Here is a 21,570-nt window from a genome sequence, read left to right as displayed (position 1 = left end):
GGACGGTCGGTCGGACGGACAGACAGATAAATAGATCGATAAATAGATAGACTGGTAGATGGATGGATGGACAGATAGATAGATAGACAGACTGTAGATGGACAGACAACTTTGATGGATGGATAGACAGATAGAAAGACAGAAAACTATGATGGATGCATAGACAGGCAGATAGATAGACAGACTGTAGATGGACAGACAACTATGATGGATGGATGGATGGATGGATAGACAGACAGGCAGATAGATAGACAGAGTGTAGATGGACAGACAACTATAATGGATGTATGGATGTATGGATGGATGGACAGATAGATAGACAGATTGTAGGCGTACAGACAACTATTATTGTTGGATGGATGGATGGATGGATGGATGGAAGGATAAACAAGCAGATAGATAGACAGACTGTAGACGGACAGACAACTATGATTGATGGATGGATGGATGGATGGATGGATGGATGGATAGACAGGCAGATAGATAGACAGAGTGTAGAAGGACAGACAACTATAATGGATGGATGGATGGACAGATAGATAGACAGATTGTAGACGTACAGACAACTTTGATTGATGGATGGATGGATGGATGGATGGATGGATGGAAGGATAGACAAGCAGATAGATAGACAGACTGTAGACGGACAGACAACTATAATGGATGGATGGATGGATGGAAGGATAGACAAGCAGATAGATAGACAGACTGTAGACGGACAGACAACTATGATTGATGGATGGATGGCTGGATGGATGGATGGATAGATAGACAAACAGATAGATAGACAGACTGTAGGCGGACAAAAAACTATTATAGATGGATGGATGGATGGATGGATGGATGAATGGATGATAGACAGACAGGCAGATAGATAGACAGACTGTAGACTGACAGACAACTATAATGGATGGATGGATAGATGGATAGACAGATAGATAGACAGACAACTATGATGGATGGATAGATAGACACATGGTAGACGGACAGACAACTATGATGGATGGATGGATGGTAGACAGACAGACTGTAGACTGACAGACAACTATGATGGATGGATGGATGGATGGATGGACAGACAGGCAGATAGATAGACAGACTGTAGACGGACAGAGAACTATGATTGATGGATGGATGGAAGGATAGACAGGCAGATAGATAGACAGACTGTAGGCGGACAGAAAACTATGATATATGGACGGATGGATTAGACAACTATGATGAATGGATGAATAGATGGACAGACAGACAGACAGACAGATAGACAGACTGTAGACAGACAGCCAACTATTATGGATAGATGGATAGACAGGCAGATAGATAGACAGACAGACAGACTGTAGATGGACAGACAACTATGATGAATGGATGGATAGATAGATGGATGGACAGACAGACATAGATGGATAGCGAAACAGACTGGAGACAGACAGACAGACAACTATGATGGATGGATGGATGGATAGACAGGCAAATATATAGACATACTGTAGACAGACAGACAACCGTGATGGATGGGTGGATGGATAGACAGGCAGATAGATAGACAGCTTGTAAACAGACAGATAACTTGGATGAATGGATGGATAGATGGATGAATGGCAGGACCGACGGACAGACAGTTAGATACTTTACTATAGACCCCTCTTACATCATACAGTTGTATGACTCAATGTTCCATTCCCGCATAATCACGGCATACAATATCCTAGTCTTTATTCCCTTTGGAATACTGAAGAAATACTGAACCCCTTTAAGTGTTTTTGAGGATAAAGCCAAACGCTGGCTATATTGACATTAGCCTCCACTAATTCAGTTATGGAGCCCATTGCTGTTTTGGCTCCATCATTAATGTGATCTTGCTCTAGTAAGTTCAGCCTTTATGGATCTGCCTGTTGCACTGATGCATTTTATAAAGACACGTCATGCAGCTCGACCGTAGCACACATGAGCTGTTGATTCAGTGACACACACATGACACACAGCTACACCTGCTGCAAGATTCTGGGTGGCTGAATCAAATCTTGCATTTTGTCAAAGCAATAGTGGAGATGTTATCAGTTCAGGAGTGCATATCTCAGCATCCATACTGTATCTCTACTAAAGACTTGACTATTTCTGCTGGTTGTGTTTTGAAAGTAAATGCTGACTCTGACACTTGCCTATCCACTCTATGTGTGTGTGTTTAAAATCCATCAAAGCACACCATGGTTTCAGGCCTTATCCTCATGTAATCCAGCACCTCCTCTGAGCCTTTATATCAGATTAACGTCTCCAATAAAGGAGCTGAGTTTTCGGCTGATTCAGGATCTGTATCTGGGCCCAAAATCAAAACCTTTACTACTAGGGGACAGGACAGCTAATGAACGATCCTTATGTCAGCACATAAATCCAACTCTGCGCTCACCAAGGAAATGGTTTAAGGGGTATGGATATATTTGAAGATCTCACACAAAACCACTTACTATTCTTACTATGCCCTTGTACAAAATACTTCATGCAAATTATTTTTTAAGCACATTATGCTCAACAAGGATTATAGTATAGTTGTTTACAGAAAACATCCATCATGACTGAATTCCACCCTATATGTGCGCTCAGAATTCATTTAAATGTAGATTGATTTTATCTGCATGATTATAAAATACGACAGGAGGACAATAAGTAGAGTCTCATAGTCCTTGGGGTCTCCGGGGGTCCGACGACAGCTCCGTTTCCCTCTCCTTGCAAAATCCTGAAGCGTAATTAGAAACCCGCGTCAGCATCCGAAGTACACAAGATTATGCATTCTTCTTCTGTCGAGGTAGGATGTAATCAAGTAGAGCGTATTCCCCATGTGGTACCCTTTGCCACAAGAGGCCCTCTTTTTGTTTGTTTGCGGGGTCCTTCTCGTCACCGAGCGGGATGATTTTCATATTTATCGTGACCGGCGTTGGTTCGCTCGAAATGTAATTGAAGAAATTCTCTGCATCCCGTTCTCTAAAAGGAAAAATAAATTAAATCCCAGAGTGGTGCCGCCATCCACCGGTGCATCCTGAACTTTAATGGGAAAGTGGAATACGGTGAGAGAGAGGGGGCGAGATGGGAAAAGAGTGTCTGCTACATGTCCCTGCCTTTTCATTAAACAGCAATCTAAAAACAGCCTCGGTCAGCCGTTCTGTTGCGTAAAGGCTGTTTCGGCCCGTATCACAAATGTAATGCCGGTACAGCCGGAGCGCAGAAGCTCCATGCAAGCCTGCGACTTCCCATTAGTGTGGATATTCCGATTTCATCCACTTCACCTCCCCTGATGCCCCTGCACAGCGTTACCGAACACTTCCCCAAACGACCCAACTGAGTCAACTTAACAGAGAGTCTCGCTGGATATTTTAAACTGTCACATCTTTCTTTTATACAACTTTATTATTCTATCTTCCTGCAGTGTCGTTCTCACTTTTTCATGTGCTGAAATGCATTTCACATTAGGATAGTGTTTGGATATACGTGAGGTGGAGTGCATTTATAGCCATGCATTATGTGGTGACCCCAGCGGGATCACATTGTAGTTTCGATTGCATTAACATAAATCTGTTACGTGCCTCTACTTTAGAAATGAAGAGTTCAGATGCAAAACCCAAAAGTGGGTCTGACATGTTTTCTTGTAAATGAGCATTTGTATTAGGCTCAGTGTAAAGGTTTTTACTTATTCATTTACTTACTTATTCATTTAATAGATGCTTTTATCCAAAGCGACTTACATTTGTTATATAGCAACTAGGGGTTAAGTGTCTTGCTCAGGGACACAATGGTGTGTCACAGTGGATTCGAACCCGGGTCTCTCACACCAAAGGCGAGTGTCTTATCCACTGGACCTTCACCACCCAGACAGTAATTATTAGTCAGTAATTGAAATGCCTTATTTTTACAAAGTTAGTCATTGGGAATTTAACACATATGTCTGTCTTTCACTGCAAAACCCTCTAAGTGCATGTAAGCTTTTTTGGAAAAAAACTGCACTTCTCCAAAAAAATACATCGTAAACAGTTGCAACATCACCAAAGATGCAACTAGAAACATTGCAAATGATGAAAGTCAGAATAAAAAAGGTAAAAATGAAGAAACTGAAGCACACATTAGGGGGCACTGTGATGCATATGGCTACCACATTTGGGTTGTATTCAATTTCTTTGTTTTGCCTCAAAATGCAAATCAGTAATGTTTTTAGTAAGGCATGTTTGATAAAACTTGTTATATTTCCTAATTAAACTAAGGCCTACTCCTGGCTTAAGCCAATCCCTGTCCGGGAAATCACTCCGTAGTGTTTCTTCTCTTTCCCTGTCGCTCACTTCATATGACTCTTGTGTCAGGCATCACATGCAACTCTGAGCTGGACTTGAAATTCATTGGAAGGCTCAGAGCCAGAGGGCATTGTGGGTAAGAGAAATGGAGAGGACACACGAGAGAGAGAAAGCAGCAGCTCTCCAGATGAGAGTCATAAAGAAGAAAGCGAATAAAAACTCTCACCCTATCACCCCCTCTCTCTCTTTCTCTCTCAATTCACTTTCTTTCTCGCTCGATTTTCCGACCTCTTGTGTTCAGTAAAACACATTAGAGTCAGTGCGGGCTGACTGATAGCTGTGTGAAGTCACTTGATGTATCTGGACATTCTCCTCCAGGAAATTTAGGAGATATGTGACCGCCGGTTCAATGGCCTGATTTCAGCGTGCAGCTGGCCACGTGTCAGCTGGGATATTTATGGAATGGCAGTGCGTGTGTTTTCCGAGATGTCTTGATGTCTGCAGTCGCAGTGAGATTTCCCATGTGTGAAATTTGCAGACTTCTTTCTCTCAAGAGCATTAAAAATATCTACGTTATAGCAGTTTAGGGGCCGGGTATGACAATGCTGATATTACAAGTTTATTTTGTGCACAAACACAATTTGAGGTGCAGCCACACTAAAGGGAAGAATTTTTTAAGCATTCGTGAATGTTATTTCTAATTCATATTTATTTAAGAGACACTTGAGAGCTCATATATATCTGGTTGGCCAAATTCACTTGGGTGTATACAGCCCTTTCTTATATTTAACTTTGGGTGGTCTTCCGTTTCTCCTCGACAGCTCGTCTTGGAGGCACATAATGTGCCCGAACTTTCTGCAGGGGTCAACTGCACTTTTGAGGACCTGGCTGAGATGGACGGTCTGGTTGAAGGAAATCGCATCACCTGCAGTTCTCCAGCAGAGAAGGAAGTCCCACGCATTGTCGTAGACCAAGGTATGTAGACATGTTGTCACTTACCAATCAAAGACAGAAATGTAAACAAAAAAGTACTCACAACAACACCTGCTCACTTACTAAAGCCAAAGGACCGCATTTACACTGCATGTGTGAAGTGACTCTTATTGACTCTTATTGTCTGAAAAAACGACTTTAGCAAATGATGTCAACACCACCAGCCATCACATGACTCTTCTTAGCAGCGCAATGGAGGACGACTGCTCTACTTAGTGAACGGAAATAAGGCGGTATAATCTGTGTCCATTACACATCTTTATATTTTACTTACTCTGTGGTTTAAGCTGTTGTGGGTCAGTATGTCTACCTTAAATTGTTTTCCCAGGTATTTAGTGCAAATGTTGATATTGTATACTAGTGTTGCGTGATATGTCTCATATTGAGATCGTCCTACCGTCAGCCTGTGAGATCACGATACATGATAGTATCGGGGGGCGGGGCAACAGTTAACTCATTTATTTATTTGTGATAATAATAATAAAACTATAATGGGCAAACGGCAAACAAGAAGAACTATCGTCATGAATGCCCGCTATCGACTATATGTCTGACTATCATGATAGTATTGTCGGTAAGCACAACCTTATCAGATACAAATCATTTTTAAAACATTATGTATGGGGTCGTCAAAAAAATTGTCAACAAATAGAAATTGGGCATCAAGATCCGCATTGTAAATCCAGCCAAATATTTACATTTCCATTTATGCATTTGGGAATTTTATCTATGGGACTTATTGTGTATTCAAGGTATATATTTTTCCTAGGATCGAACCATTGAATGCATTGACCTTTGCTTTGCTAATGCAATGCTCTACCTTTTAAGCTACATAAACATGGTGTTTAGGCACAAGCCATAAAACCAAGGTGCTGGGGGGATTATCCCCCTCTGCCTCTGATGAATAATTTTTATCCCCAGTGGGGATTTTTTACGCATAAAAAATGGACCCTACTTCGGCCTTAAAGGGACACTACACTTTTTTTTAAAATATGCAAATTTTCCTTGAGTGAAACATTTGATTTTTACCATTTTTGAATCCATTCAGCCGATCTCCGGGTCTGGCGGTGTCACTTTAAGCATAGCTTAGCATAATCCATTGAATCTGATTAGACCATTAGCATCACGCTTAAAAATAACCAAAGATTTTTAATATTCTTCCTATTTAAAACTTCTGTAGTTACATCGTGTACTAAGATCGACAGAAAATTAAAAGTTGAGATTTTCTAGGCAGATATGGCTAGGAACTATACTCTTATTTTGGCGTAATAATCAAGGACTTTGCTGCCGTAACATGGCTACAGAAGGCGTAATGATATTATGCAATGCCCGAAAATAGTCCCCAGCTATTGAAAGTTTCTAAGGGGACTATTTTTGGGCAGTGCGTAATATTAGGGGAGCTGGAAAATAAGCATTTTTTTTTAAAGTGGGGGTAACCCTTTAAGGCTAATGTTTTAAACTTCGACAGCTTTATAATTAGAATAAATGGATGGATAGATGTTCTTCACGCTATAGAAAAGCTGGATTTGTACCAAATATGGTGAGAGAGAGAGAAAGACGGACTAGGAAGGAGAGCGAACCTGCGAAAAAGACAGAAGTGTGCTCATTATCTTGCCTACAGCTGTTGACTTTTGCCGCAGGACGTGTTTTGTAATTGAGTGAATAAAGGTCGTCATGAGGGAGACTGTTTCTGTCTCCTGCTTACTCTCTCCTACAGTCTCTCATTCCCGGGGCTTCATTGGCAGAGAGATTTGAGAGGTTTTCCGAGTAGAGTGATTGGGTTGGATCTCTAGAACCGATGACGCTCTTCACTCCATCTGCTTGGGCTGAAAATGGTTTTGACAGCATTCACTCCAGCAGAAAAGAGAGAGAGAAATGATTGCAACATTTTATTGTCCTTTTTTTCCTCTCTTATTTCGCACTTGCTGTCGCCGATTCCGTTCTACTCGTCTCTGTTCTTTTGCCGACGCGGTCGGTTACCCCAGAATAATTAAAGCGATCGCACATCTGGGAAGCTGTCTGGAGGCTGGCAATTTTTCATAATACCAAAATATCTCAACGTCACGATAATGAAGATGCGTGGTTTTTTTTCCGCTTAGACAGGGGAATACTCCTATACACTAATTTTTTATCCTCAATAATAGAAGTAAATATGTTTTCTCTGAATGTTTAGTATTGCAAGCACCTCCAAGTTAATTTAGTAAGCAGCCGCCATGCAGCAAAAATGCATTTTTTTTTTGCGGCAATGCAGACGTGCAAGATTTACTGCGAGGTGTGTGAATAATGATGCATGTAAGTCTCATTGGAGATGTGACGCTACTCAGGCCACCATGAAATTACAGGTCGGCTCGGTCTACAGGGCCCCGGCGCTCCGAAATGCTGCAGCACAAACACACACTCACTCCCCTACTACTGGAAATACACACTATTACACACCCGAGGGCCCACACATACTCGGGTACACTACTTGATGCGTACACCATCTAATAGAGAGCGTGAGCCTGGGGCTGGAGTCAGTATTTGGAGCGTTTCTTTAACCCTTCGTAGGGGGTGCATCATTAAAAACAATGGATTAAGTGGATTGATGCACACACAGAACATGCATACAGAGTTAGAGAGAGAGGAAGGAAAAGATTAAGAGGAAGAAGGTCATTTATTATCTGGATACCATATTCCAGACTTTCCTCCTGTAGCGTCATGGTAACCACAATTGTCCTATGTGACTCATTAATGGTAGATACATACCACACACACACACACACACATACACACACACACACACACACACACACACACACACACACACACGCACGCCCGAATGCCATCAAGGTAACATTTAGGTGAGATAATTAGGACAGATTCAGTGTCAGACACACTTTAAAGTGATTGATGAATGATTTACTCTTTGTTGAAGAAACAGCACACGGCAGGGAGAAAAGGAAAAATATGTGTGGAAAAAGAGAGAGGAAAAGTATGATCTTCCTTTGAGACGGGCGATATCTTGTCCGTCTTGTTGAATTAAACATGAGCTTCTTCATTAGCTCAGACAAAAGCATGCTTCACGTTAATTCACAGGTTTCTCTCTTTATTTTTGTATTGGATATGAATGTTAAAGTTTTTAGTAATCTTAGCAATGGTTTGTCTTTGTACACTTTGTCATCTGTATTATTTTGTATATATGAAGAGCTTCGTTGCCAAATCTAAAGTGCATTTAACATATTTTCTTGTACATTATCATTTTTATCAGGCTCATGTTTAGGTTCAGTAATTTAACTCTTTCAACTTTATAGTTGCCAGCCAGCGTCAGCATTTTTCATGATTTTCACAAAAGTTTAATGCCTTTCAGAAAATGAAAGAACAGACCATCTGCTTTCAAACAAAACATTTCATCATACCTTCATTAGTTCTCTTTTTTTTCAAATATGGGTAGGTTTCTTCAAAAACACAAAATTTTATGCAAAAAGCTGAGATAATTGCATTTTTGTGAAGGACTTTTGATAGAGATTCAGACTGCTTTCCCTAGAGCGATACTTTTTTTACAGGTTTTATAAGTTGCAGATATCCGCCTGGTATATAATAGCGGTATTACGGATTGCCGGAAATACTCGTCATTGGCAGGAAGCGTTTCTCTGGGAAAGAGTTAATTGCAATGAAAAGGTTATTAGTTAGTAATTGAAATGTCTTATTTTCATAAATGTCTTTACATTAGTATTTAACTAATTTGACTGTCTTTTGCTGCAAAACCTTCTAAGTACATGCAAAAATATAGTCTCCAGTCACTCTAAACCAATGTTTCTCAAAGTGTGGGGCGAGCCCCACTGGTGGGGAATAGGAATGTTACATTACATGTGGGGTGTGACAAACAGAAGGATATTTGGTAATTTTTATGCTCATCTCTATTAATTGCTTCATTTATTGACCATACACTCAAAAAGACTAATTTAAATATAAGCCCTAACCTAAAACAACATTAGTCTGTGAAAAGAAAGAAAATGGCAAGCGGGGCCTACAAGAATGAATTAACGATTATTCCAGAAAGCTGGTTATGTGACATTCCCCGGTATGTTTGAAATTGAAAATGTCTTTATAAATTCCTGTGTGTGCGCATTAAAGGGACATTCCACTTTTTTGAAAATATGCTGGTTTTCCAGCTCCCCTAGAGTTAAACATTTGATTCTTACCGTTTTGTAATACATTCAGCTGATCTTCAGGTATGGCGCTACCACTTTTAGCATAGCTTAGCACAATTCATTGAATCTGATTAGACCATTAGCATCGCACTAAAAAAATAACCAAAGAGTTTTGATATTTTTTCTATTTAAAACTTGACTCTTCTGTAGTTACATTGTGTACTAAGACCGACTGAAAATTAAAAGTTGCGATTTTCTAGACAGATATGGCTAAGAACTAAACTCTCATTCTGGCGTAATAATCAAGGACTTTGCTGATGTAACATGGCGGCAGCAGGCGTTGTGACATTACGCAGTGCCCCGAAAATATTCGCCTGCTATTGAAAGTAACCATGGGGACTATTTTCAAGCAGTAAGCAATATCATTGTGCCTCCTGCAGTAATGTTACGGCAGCAAAGTCCTTGATTATTACGCCAGAATGAGAGCATAGTTCCTAACTATATCTGCCTAGAAAATCGCAACTTTTAATTTTCCGTCAGTCTTAGTACACGATGTAACTACAAAAGTTTAAAATAGGAAACAAATCGAAACTCTTTTGGTTATTTTTAGCGCGATGCTAATGGTCTAATCAGATTCAATGGCTTGTGCTAAGCTATGCTAAAAGTGCTAGCACCAGACCCAGAGATCGGCTGAATGGATTCCAAAACGGTAAGAATCAAATGTTTAACTCTAGGGGAGCTGGTAAATAAACATATTTTCAAAAAAAGTGGAATGTCCCTTTAAGTCTAGGTTACCAGTGTGAGGTTGATTAAAGTAACTCTTATCATGTGACCCCAGAACCCACATGATCAGGGTAAGCAGGTTTTAGATTAAGGGCCAGATTTACTAAACAGGGCAAATTAGCGCATGAGCGCAATTCCAAAAATGCGCTGATGGGAGTGGTGATATCTGCGGGTTATTTACTAAAAAAGCGCTAATTAAATAACACAGGCGCAACAGCTGATTTCCATAATGACCAACCAATCTACTAAGAGCAGCGCAAATTAGCACATGGTTGCAAATAAGCAGAGATGATGCTCCTGCAGGTGCATGTGATATACAGGCCGATAAATAAAGGCAGAGAGACGCGTGAACTTATCTGGTAAAATGATCCTGGAAATCCTCTCCCTTCTACCATGCAGTCTCTGATTTCTGCGATGTCTCCTCCTAGCAACAACAATTGCAGCCATTTCGAGCGCAAAATGATTTAAGACATGCTTTTTTTCAGCGTTAAATAGTCGCGCAAATGTCATACATAACACATGCGCAAACATTAGTAAATCGCGTTGCGTGAATCATTTAAATAGTCTCCTCCCAAAATGTTTGCGTCTGAAAGGGAAACTCCTAGAAATGCATATGCAATCAGGTCAGTCGCAAAAAGAACTAGACCACACCTTTTCAGCGCTAATGATCCACTGCGCGTCTTTAGTAAATTCCGACATCGCTATTTACCGCCAAAACGATGGTTTACGCTGGCGCAAGCGCTTAGTAAATCTGGCCCTAATACTCCAAAAGTTCAAGTTTAGCATTAACTACGCTTTCTAGAATACACCCCTGATGTCGGGATTAAGTGTATTTGAAGCTAAAGTATTTAATGAACGTATAATAAGTGTCGAGAGCTTTCAGACATCGAAGATTTTGAACTTTTCTTCTGCTTCACTCGATGACATTTTAACAGCAGCTTGAATATACATTTCCAACCAATCACAAGCTTTATTGTTTTCTCGCTCCAGCACATTTTCAATGCCTTTGTTCTGGTGATGGAAAACAGCGATAAGAGACGCTCGAAATAGCATTGTTTATATGGAAATAGCTTTTACTTTGTATGTCTCTAATGAGTTCTGTAAAATTCAATAACAATTTACCCCCCCCCCCTTTAGGTGACCATCAGATCGTGCAGCTCTACCTCAAGTCAAAAGAGACGGGATTGGCTTTTGCTAACACCAGCTTTGTCTTCTACAACTGCAGTGTCCACAAGTCGTGAGTCTTTTTCTTTATTAAATGAACAATTCAGCCAAATGTAAATCATCCATTTGGGCGACTGGAAACCCACATCATTTGTCTTATTGTAGCATCTACATGACTGTTAATTAAACTGTTTGTTATTCAAGTTTTTGGCTGTCAGCTCGTAACCCTAGAGTGTAACTTCCCACCTGTTTTCAGCAAGACTCAAGCTAACTGCATTCATCAAATCCCTGTACCCCTTCCAGGTGTCTGTCCTGCGTCGGAAGCCCCTACCAGTGCCACTGGTGCAAATACCGGCACACCTGCACTCACGACCCCAGCAGCTGCTCTTTCCAAGAGGGTCGTGTCAAACAGCCAGAGGTGAGTCGCTCATCATTGGTCACACAACCGTGGGGCCGGGATTTGTATTTGGCCCTCATTATTCTCAATTGAACTTAATTGAGCTGATTGGTGCAGAGGTGCGGTTCGGGTCACTTCCTGATTGCGTGACATCACCCAGACGCTTTTTGCACGTCTAATTTTCATTAAAGCTCTAATACGTCTGTCTGGATTCCCAGCACCGACATCTTATCCAGTGTAAATTATCAATAATATTGGCACTACACGCACGCCTTGAGGCCACCACAGGCCTATTAGATTAATTAAAAGCTCAGTAATCAGCGCTCTTTGATGAAGCCGAATTCTTTTCTAGCAAACTCACAAAGATGATGGAGTGGGTTAATTCATAGTTTGTAACACCGCAACACCTTCTAATCCCCCCCGAGGGTCCACATGGCACGTCTCAGTTTTGGTGTTTTTGCATCGCACGTCTGAAAAGAATTCGACAGCTAGCGTGCAGATATGGTTACATAGAGTACATAATGTGCACTTAGCTATAAAATGCGTATTATAAGGACACCCGGAGGCTATGTGTTTTAGCCACACAAATGTGTACCCTCATCATTTAGCATTCATTAACATCTCTTATCACAGTGTTTCTCACAGTGCATTTGGCGTTTTAATTATCGAATGGCCACGCTGTCAATATTGACCAGGTTAATATTACTGTGTGCCTAGCGACTTTGGCAGAAAGCCGCGAACCGAATATTAGCACACGATAATGACATTTCCACTGGATGTTTTTGTTTGATTTTTGTTTTAAGGCAGATGTTTTGTCCGGTTAACGAGTTTAATTTGGATTTCATTAACCTGGCGTACCCGGCGGCCTCGGATCCGTTTCCCAGCTCGGCTTGGGTTACAATTAATGACTGTGGATGTTTACTGTGCAAATCCCGCGAGCAGGCGCTGACGAGTCAACTTTGCACGGAGAAATGAGACGACCTTTCACGCTGACCTTCCGCAGATGATTTTTTGTGTTTTGTACCAATTAAAGAATCGTTGAGGGTCATCTGAATAATCCAGGATACTCTTTAGATGGCTGGGGGAGTGAGAAGCCCTCCTGTAGTTAGAGGCCGTTTCAGTATGCACTTCACGTTCACCAAATATCAGATGCAGTTTGCCAAGATTTAAAGGGGTAGTTTACCAAAAATGTTAATTTTATCATCATAACCCACCCCCAAGTTGTTGCAAACCCCTGTATAAATGTATTTGTTTTGCTGAATACAAAGGAATAGATGTTTGTTACCTGGGGCACCATTGACTTCCACATTTAATGTAAGTAAATGGTGCCCCAGATCTGTTTGGTTATTAAAATGTTTTAAAATATATTCATTTGTGTTCAGCAGAACAAAGAAACCTGTTTGTTACCATGCAGATCTGGGGCACCATTGACTTCCATGGCAGGACAAAATAATGCAATGGTAGGAAATGGTGCCCCAGATCTGTTTGGTTATTAAAATGTTTCAAAATATCTTAATTTGTGTTCATCAGAGTTTGGAACAAATAAACTATAATTTTCGGTAAACTATTCCTTTAAGAACAGTCCCAACGTGTCTCTCACATTAAAAGGGACATTTCACAAGACTTTTTTTAAAGATATAAAATAAAACTTTGGTGTCCCCAGAGTGCTTATGTGAAGTTCTAGCTTAAAATACCCCACAGATAATTTATCATAACATGTTAAAATAGCACTTTGTATGTGTGAGCAAAAAGTGTTTTTGGGTGTGTCCTTTAAAATGCAAATGAGCTGATATTGGCATTAAATGGCAGTTGGATTGTGCGGATTAAGGGGCGGTATTATCCCCTTCTGACATCACAAGGGGAGCCAAGAGAATGTTTGCAGAGAATGTTTTACCAAAACTAAGTTACTGGTTTGATCTTTTTCACATTTTCTAGGTTGATAGAAGCACTGGGGACCCAATTATAGCACTTAAACATGATTTTCATGACATGTTCCCTTTAAAATATCTGAAGGGCCTTTTTGAGCTGTCTGGTTCATTTCATTATGTGTGGCACATTTTGCCAATCAACAACTGGAATTATGCATGGTGCCAAAATTCAAACATAAGTCATATTATTCCCTATAACTCAGTTTTAGACCTCAGATTGACCTGTTGTGCGCAATAATATGCAGTACAAAAAAATGTATTAATTATATCTTCTTATATAAAGCAGTGTTTTTTCAAGCTTTTTGTCTGACAGAAAGCCCAGTTTGTACAGTTTGTGTATAAATGCACATATGTTCTGCTTAATACATGCGCATATGGTCATTTACACAATGTGACAATGTGACTCGCACACATTTTTTTTTCATTTCTATAAAGAGTATCCAAATGTGTTAAGTCGCTAATTACTAAAAGACGAAATTCGCAGAATTAATTGTCATTAATCTTTTAACAGCCTGAATGCTTTAAAGTTATCATTTCTGTTTTATAAGTTGAACAAAGCAGATTTCCAAAACCTACCCAAGTACCCCTGGGGTATTTGTACTACTGGTGGGGAAGCGGTGTTATAGATGATATGGGTCTTTATTTCTCTCTGGCTAGTGGTAAATCCTGTCGGTGTCTAGCTGTGTCAGTTTCTGGCTCTCCTATCTCACTCATGGCCTCTGGCGTAACGCTGCATGACTAAACGCACATCGGCCTGCCCCAAACGTTCACAACGCTTAAGCAAAGAAGCTCCGCTATGGATTGGCTTTTTACAGCCTGTTAGGAATTGCAAAGTGCCTGTTTACCATGCCTTATAGGCGAGTAATGTAAATCTGTGGCAAGACTTTGAATAATAAAACACACCACTGAGCATATCAAAGAGGTAAGTTTGAACACAGTTGACTGGATTTACTGTATAAGGTGGGAAATTAAGGGGCAGTACCCTTTAAAAGGGTTCTAATATGGATGTGTATACATTTGGTACAAATATGTACCTCTGAGGTACTAATATGTACCTTTTAGGATAGTGACAGCTGGGGTACATACAGCGGGGAAAAAAGTATTTGACACATCAGCATTTTTATCAGATATTGAGTGAGAATTTCCACCAGATGTAGCCATCAAGCCAAATATTGAATTCAAACAAAGAAATCAGAACATTTAAGTATACAAGTTGAGTCATAATAAATAAAGTGAAATGACACAGTGAACTATCCCTTTAAAGCTTTCATGTAGCGAATAGCATGGTGCTAGCAACAGCAATGTCATTGGTTCATTTCCAGGAAATGCATATACAGTATTGATATCTCTTTAACTTGGAAAATAATAAGGAATGAATAATAATAGGAACGAGTCGACATGTCCAAACATTTGACATGTGCTGTGTCCCCGAAACATAATAACCGGACTGAAAACCGAAGTATAAGAGCAAAGTAGAGGTGGATGAGATGCAAGCAAGTCGGAGAAGAAGAGAGGTGTGGGAAATGGGAATTAATCGATACACTGAACTCTCCACCATCTTATTAAGATGTTAATTGACAGCCACAACCGGCAGCTTTCAGCAATTGAGCTGCAAGATTGCGAGGAGGTGGATTTGGATTTGAGATCAGAACCGCACAACGACCTCTCGTCCTCCCTCGGAGATAAAAATCATTTAGATCAGGGTTGGGAGGACAAGAGCTCGAGGAAAAAAAGACCAACAAACAAACAGATGAAGAAAGCAAAGTGGTAGCAGTGAGAGAGCGCACAGGAGATGAAGTGAGGCGAGAAAGGAGAGGTGGGGAGCGTATTTGCCCGTGGCGGTAGGAAGGCACGCATAAGCGAGAGGGTTGCAGAGAAGCCTCAGTAATCATCCGGCAAACACCAAAGAGCTGTAGGAAGAATTAGCCGTTTCTTTTTCTACCCGACTGAACGCCACCATCGCACATACATGCAGTACTCAAACAGCTCTAATTATGGATCTATCACTTTGTGCCAGCTCGCTCCCCTCTGTTCTCTGTGCCAGGGCGTTCTTCCTCTCTGTTAGCGCTGTGTCAATGACTATCTTTGTCTCTGCGTAGACTGAACTTCAATCTATTTCCCACCTACAGTATCTCTTTCTTTAGTGCCTAATTATATCAGTCCTGCTCCAAGACGGTTAAGATTCAGCTGCAGTCAGTTGAATGAGATTTCTCCCCAATAGTAAACAATCAGGAGCAAATGGCTGTCTGCGTCACTCACCCTCGAGGATCTCTCACCCAAACCAAAGCTGTAAACAAACTTTCAAGTGCCTCTTTGATCTATAAAATGTCTTTTTTTAATAATAATTTCAATTTTTTTAATCAAAACGTTCTTTGTTTTTCCTGTCTCAAATCAGCCGCCTCGGGCGTTCCTTGTCAGATTTGACACGCGTGTCACGGATGAGCACGGAAACCACAGCGGCGAGTCATTTGTCTGGCGAATGCATTTTGCATAACTGCGTCTGTATTAGAGTCCAGCGTGTATCTGGCCCAAGGCAACAGGAATCATGCTTTTACTGGCCTGAATGGACACTGACTGTCTTTCTGAACCTCAAAACAGGAAATGCATTCCAAAGTGTGGACGCTTTACCTCTTTGATCTCTTTCAAAAAATAAATACTCTTTACATGAAATAAAAGCTGGGTTATTTACTACCCAGCATTGAATCAAAAAGGGGAAACCAGCTGTTGGGTTAAAGGGATAATTCACCCTTGTGATGTTTTAGACCTGTATACATTTATTTTTTTCTAATTTTGATAAATGATGATAAGCACACACTCCCATAGTAGGAAAAACAAATATCAAGCACATTTTTGTTTGGAGTGATTCCGTTCAATAATATAAGTATCTCTGTCTTATTGGAGTTTAGCATAAGGAAGTTAATTGCCATCCAGTCACTGATATCGCTAATACAGTCTGTTAGCTTAGAAAACTGGTTTGTTTTGCTAGTATGTGAGGAGATGTAAAGCTGGATATCATCTGTATTGCAGTGAAAACTTACAGTATGTTATTTTTCCTGTTAATGTCTTCTAGAGGTAACATATATAATGAGAACAGGATAGGGCCTAGAACTGATCCCTGCGGTACGCCGTATTTAACTGGAGGGTGACATGACTTTTTCTCATTTACATAAACAAAGTGACAGTGGTTGGTTAAATATGATCTAAACCAGGCTAACGCCTGACCCCTGATGCCAACATAGTTTTCTAGTCTATTGAGTAAGATTGTGTGATCTATTGTATAACAAGCTGCACTAAGGACTAGTAATATAAGAATTGAGATTCTATTCTGATGCACTTGAGGCCCCGCCCTTAACAATCCCGAGCATCCATTAAGGTCGTAGCCTTATGTGAAATTAGAGGTAGATGCGAGTGGGCATAGTTTCAGTGCCGACAGCGGACACGCCCCTACCACTTGAGAGCAGAGAATGCAGCCTATTTTTCTAAGATTTTGTTAACTTACTGTATTTAAATGGCTTTATTTACTACTTTTTCCATCATATACATTTGTTTGGGTTGTTAATAACGCATTTTTCTGTGGCGTGAAATACTCAGAACACAATTAATATCTGACTTTACAGGGACTTATAACCTAGCCTGACAAAAACGACTCTAGCAGAACAGCGTCTCTGAGTCTCCATATTAAAGCTTTCAATTATACTGTTATGCTTGGAGTCGATCTCCCTCCACATAAAGGTGTCACTAAGGCCGAGCTCATCAGTCAATAAGAGGCGTAAGAGAGGGGTCCAACCAGACACCTTCCCCAAAAAAGACCGGATCAGAGCAATCCGGAGAGATCCAAGCAGGAAGCGGGGAGTTAGATAATACAGTTTTAGTGAGATTTTTACCTTGTCATGTCTTATTTACGACTAAGACCTCTGCAAATAAAGATGTACACATTATATCACGATAATATGGAGATAAATCCACGGTGGACATTGAGGAAAGGAGACAGAATGAACTTTCAGGCCCTAGAGACGCCTGGGGCTCCCACAAAAGAGCTATTATGAAGAAATGTGAATTTAGTGACCTGGGGATGGGCAAAAAGTTGGGTCAATGTGGGGCTGCCCTCAGCAAAATGGGTGTAGCTTTTACACCTAGATCAACTCTGACAGTAAGCTTTTCTTGATTACTCTAATATCAGTAACCAGCGCAGATGGAGTTCTAAGGGAAATGTGAGTGTCGGACGAGAATGTGTTCATTTACCCGCAGTCCGACTGCAGTGCACCTTGAAATACACATTCAGGATTCGATCTGCTTTGGTACAGATAGCCTGAGTACTTTGAATACTGCTGCATAATACCTAAAATACCACTTTGCAGCCACTATCTCTCCCTCTCTTTCTCTGAAATTACATCTTTTGTCTGTTTGAATTAACGGCAGTCAATTCTTTTCCTTTTGTAGAAAGCCTCAAATTATCTATAATGGCTTTTTTAAACTGTGCCCTGGAGCAATCCTGCAATGCTAATAAGCTTTAGACCATCATTATTGGTTCATCATTAAGGAGAAGTCCAGATAGATTTTGATGCTGAGAGCAAGCACACGCCCATTTCATCCTCTATGGGGCAGTTTCCAGGACCGTACTAAAATGCAAGTTTAAGCTGTCTTAATTTAAAAACATCTCGCATTAATGTATCCAACAGTAACATACACCAGTGGCATTTTGTCTAAAGATGCACACCAGTAATGTTTTATGAAAGGTATGTTTGTAAAAACTACTTTAAAAGGCCTGGTCCTGGATTCATCTAAACCCTGACTGGGAAACTGACTCTATATGTTTTAATCTTGAGCTCGGATCAGGCTTAAAGTGAAAGAAACACTTTAGAAGAAGATTAGTGAGGTTTTGACAGGCTTAAGACCATGGAAAGCAAAAGATTAGCATACAATACAAGCACCTTAGCTTTAGAGTCAGTCAGGCAAATCAAAACGTAAGTATTTTGTTATATATTGTTAATACTGAAAGCTTAAAGTCCCTGTAAAGTTAGAAATTAAATGTGTTCTGAGTTTGTCACACCACAGAAATTTTTTTTTTTTATTTGAATGATGGAAAAATCCCCAAGTAAATAAAAAAGTTACCAAAATAGGCCGCATTCTCTGCTCTCAATTGTTGGGGGCGTGTCCGCTGTCAGCGCTGAAAACACACCCACTCGCGGGAAAGCTGCCGTCTCCCTCAACTTTCAAATACAGCCACAACCTGAATGGAAGCTTGCGATTGTGTTATGCTGCGTTCACACCAGCTGCGGTAGAGACGTCAAGCGCAAGTGATTTCAATGTTCAATGTGAAGACGTGTTTATGCATGTCTGGAGGATTCGCGGTGCGAATGAGACGTTTAACGTCGTGCTAACAGTGCTAATAGGAAACGCTCGAATTAAAAAAATTGAACTTTGGCGGAAAATCACACCATGTTAACCAATCAGGAGCTTGCTCTAGTAGTGACGTGATTACAGGAAGTGAGCGGAATCCCCTCCAATGACGTGAATTTCCACGCGAATGTATCAATGACTAGAATTTCACATGCGGCTTTCACGCGTGAATGAAGCGAGTAAACTCAAAATGTTCAAGCGGCAAACTAGACGCGGTAGACAGGAATTTGACACCTCAAACGCGGCTGGTGTGAACCCACAGTTAGGGGCGGGGCTATGCACTGTGGCTCAAGAGCGTTATTGAGCCAAAGTTTTAGGCCCGCCTAAAAAAATCCTGAATTTAGAAATAGTAAAAAACAGTGTTGTGTGTAACGCGTTACAAAGTAACGCGTTACAAAGTAACGCGTTACAAAGTAACGCGTTACAGCAACGTAACTACTTTTTTGGGTAAAAAGTTGTGTAACGCGTTGCTACTGAAAATTTGGTAACGTAACGTAGTTCATTTTCCAATTCAGCGCAACGTTACTTTTGGTTAGATTTGACAGCGACACTGCCATCTGCGTGCTTGCGCAATAGTCACAAGGTCCACACACATGACAGAGGCTCGTATCAGTCTGCAAAGAAATCATGGCAAGCAAGAAGCAGCTGACGCTAACTTTTGAGGGATGAAGGCATCTTAATTTTAAATCAATGTTTTATCAACCAATTGCCTGATTTGAATAAATAAGAAATAAATTAAAGAATGATGATGAGGAGGAGGATGATGCAATGGCCTTTAGTGCAGACTCGGAGGTACTAACTTGAGTACATGAAATCGGGCTTAGAGTTAGAAGTTCTCAACAGTTTCCCCCATGTGAAAGCTGTGTTCATAAAATACCATCCAGTGCACCAGTGGAAAGGCTGTTCAGCCTGGTAGGTCTTGTGCTTACCCCCAGAAGAAACAGACTTTCAGATAAATCTATTTTGAGACATATGCCTCATTTTGAGGTTACCATGTTGTTCCTAAGGAACTTATTGATACTTTTTTATAATAAAGAGCACAAAAGAAATACCTGTTATGTCCTCCATAGTATAACTTTATTTAGGCCTACACATTTAGAAACAGATATTGGGTTCTGCCCAAAGTCAGGCAACATAAAAGTAACGTAAAAGTAACGAGTAACGTAAAAAGTTACTTTCCAAAGGCGGTAACTAAGTAAAGTAATGGATTACTTTTTTAAAAAGTAACGAGTAACGAGCAAACACTACTTTATTAAAGTAACTTCCCCAACACTGGTAAAAAAATTTGAATGATCTAACTTTGCAATTCTGTACTACCGTAGTCTTTTTGGCATGTTTCAGCAATACATTTCAAATGTGTTTATAAACATTTTTCTAGATTTACTTTACATGGACACCAGAATTACAGTTTGTTTGCTCTGCACTTCTAAGATTTCATGACAATAATGTAAAAAGCAAAACTACCAGTATCTATCGGTATTGGCAGATGTTAACTAAATATCGGTGTAGTCACAGAAATAATAGAAAATATAAAGAAATGATATCAATGAAGACATAAAATATACTTAAACAAAAGTGTTAAAACAAGAGAAAAATACACATTAAATATTAAGGACGCTGGACAATGCGAATGACGCGAATTGTGCCAAAACACCTCAAACTTACACAAAAATACATTTCTGCTAGGAATCTAGAGTGATTCCTCCATGCTTCGGGTTTGGTGTATATGCAGCGTAAGATTTAAATTTCTCTCTCTTGTTTTTTACTTGAAGGAATGTCCACAGCTGTTGCCAGCAGATCATATCCTGGTACCTGTAAATGTGGTGAAACCCATCACCTTACGGGCCAAGAACCTGCCTCAACCACAATCAGGCCAGCGCGGGTACGAGTGTGTGCTTACCATACAGGGCGTAGAGCAAAGAGTCCCCGCCCTCCGCTTCAACAGCTCCAGCGTGCAGTGCCAGAATACATCGGTATGTGTGGGTTCAAGAAATGTTTGAATGCTTATTTGTCTATGGACGACTCGAGGGGACCTCGACAAGGTGCAAAATTTTAAGCAACAAAAAGTTGCAGATGTTATAAAAGCAAACTTTTTTTGTGGGCGAGTGCATTCTGTGCAAGTACTGCGTGTTTGCCTGTTGTCCCAGAAGTGTGGGAACTGCAGAGCTTTATACTGTGCTGTGATGACTTACCCGAGGATGAACCTGCCATGAATGATAAAAGTGCTCTTTCTGCTCAACACAACTGGTAAACATGCTCTCTCTCTTTCTCTCTGTTCCCATGGCTACAGTACACGTATGATGGGATGGAGATGAGTAGTCTCCCTGTGGATCTGACAGTCATCTGGAACGGAGACTTCAGCATTGACAACCCTGCCCAAAACAAAGGTGAGACATCTGATCAGCTCTGCTGCAACTCTTGGATTCGGTGTCCATGGCAACAGACCAGCAGCATCCTTCCCTTAAGTTTACTCCTCCTTTTTGCACATCTTTTTCCTT

The 21,570-nt window shown here is 40.5% G+C and overlaps 1 protein-coding gene across 2 annotated transcripts in view; it reads left to right on the top strand.

The window, feature by feature from the left end:
• Nucleotides 1-21,570, top strand: part of plxna4 (plexin A4) — a 288,289-nt gene that overhangs the window by 207,246 nt on the left and 59,473 nt on the right. For both annotated transcript variants that reach the window (XM_065289686.2, XM_065289685.2), the window contains exons 7-11: nucleotides 5,099-5,252; nucleotides 11,321-11,420; nucleotides 11,651-11,765; nucleotides 20,845-21,045; nucleotides 21,363-21,459. In XM_065289686.2, coding sequence (XP_065145758.1) covers nucleotides 5,099-5,252; nucleotides 11,321-11,420; nucleotides 11,651-11,765; nucleotides 20,845-21,045; nucleotides 21,363-21,459 — 667 coding nt within the window. The remainder of the gene's footprint in view (nucleotides 1-5,098; nucleotides 5,253-11,320; nucleotides 11,421-11,650; nucleotides 11,766-20,844; nucleotides 21,046-21,362; nucleotides 21,460-21,570) is intronic.

Source organism: Paramisgurnus dabryanus, chromosome 1 (assembly GCF_030506205.2).
Source record: "Paramisgurnus dabryanus chromosome 1, PD_genome_1.1, whole genome shotgun sequence".
NCBI classification, from domain to species: Eukaryota; Metazoa; Chordata; class Actinopteri; order Cypriniformes; family Cobitidae; genus Paramisgurnus; species Paramisgurnus dabryanus.
The sequence above is the reverse complement of the archived record's forward strand: the minus strand, read 5'-3'. Positions and strand labels throughout refer to the sequence as shown.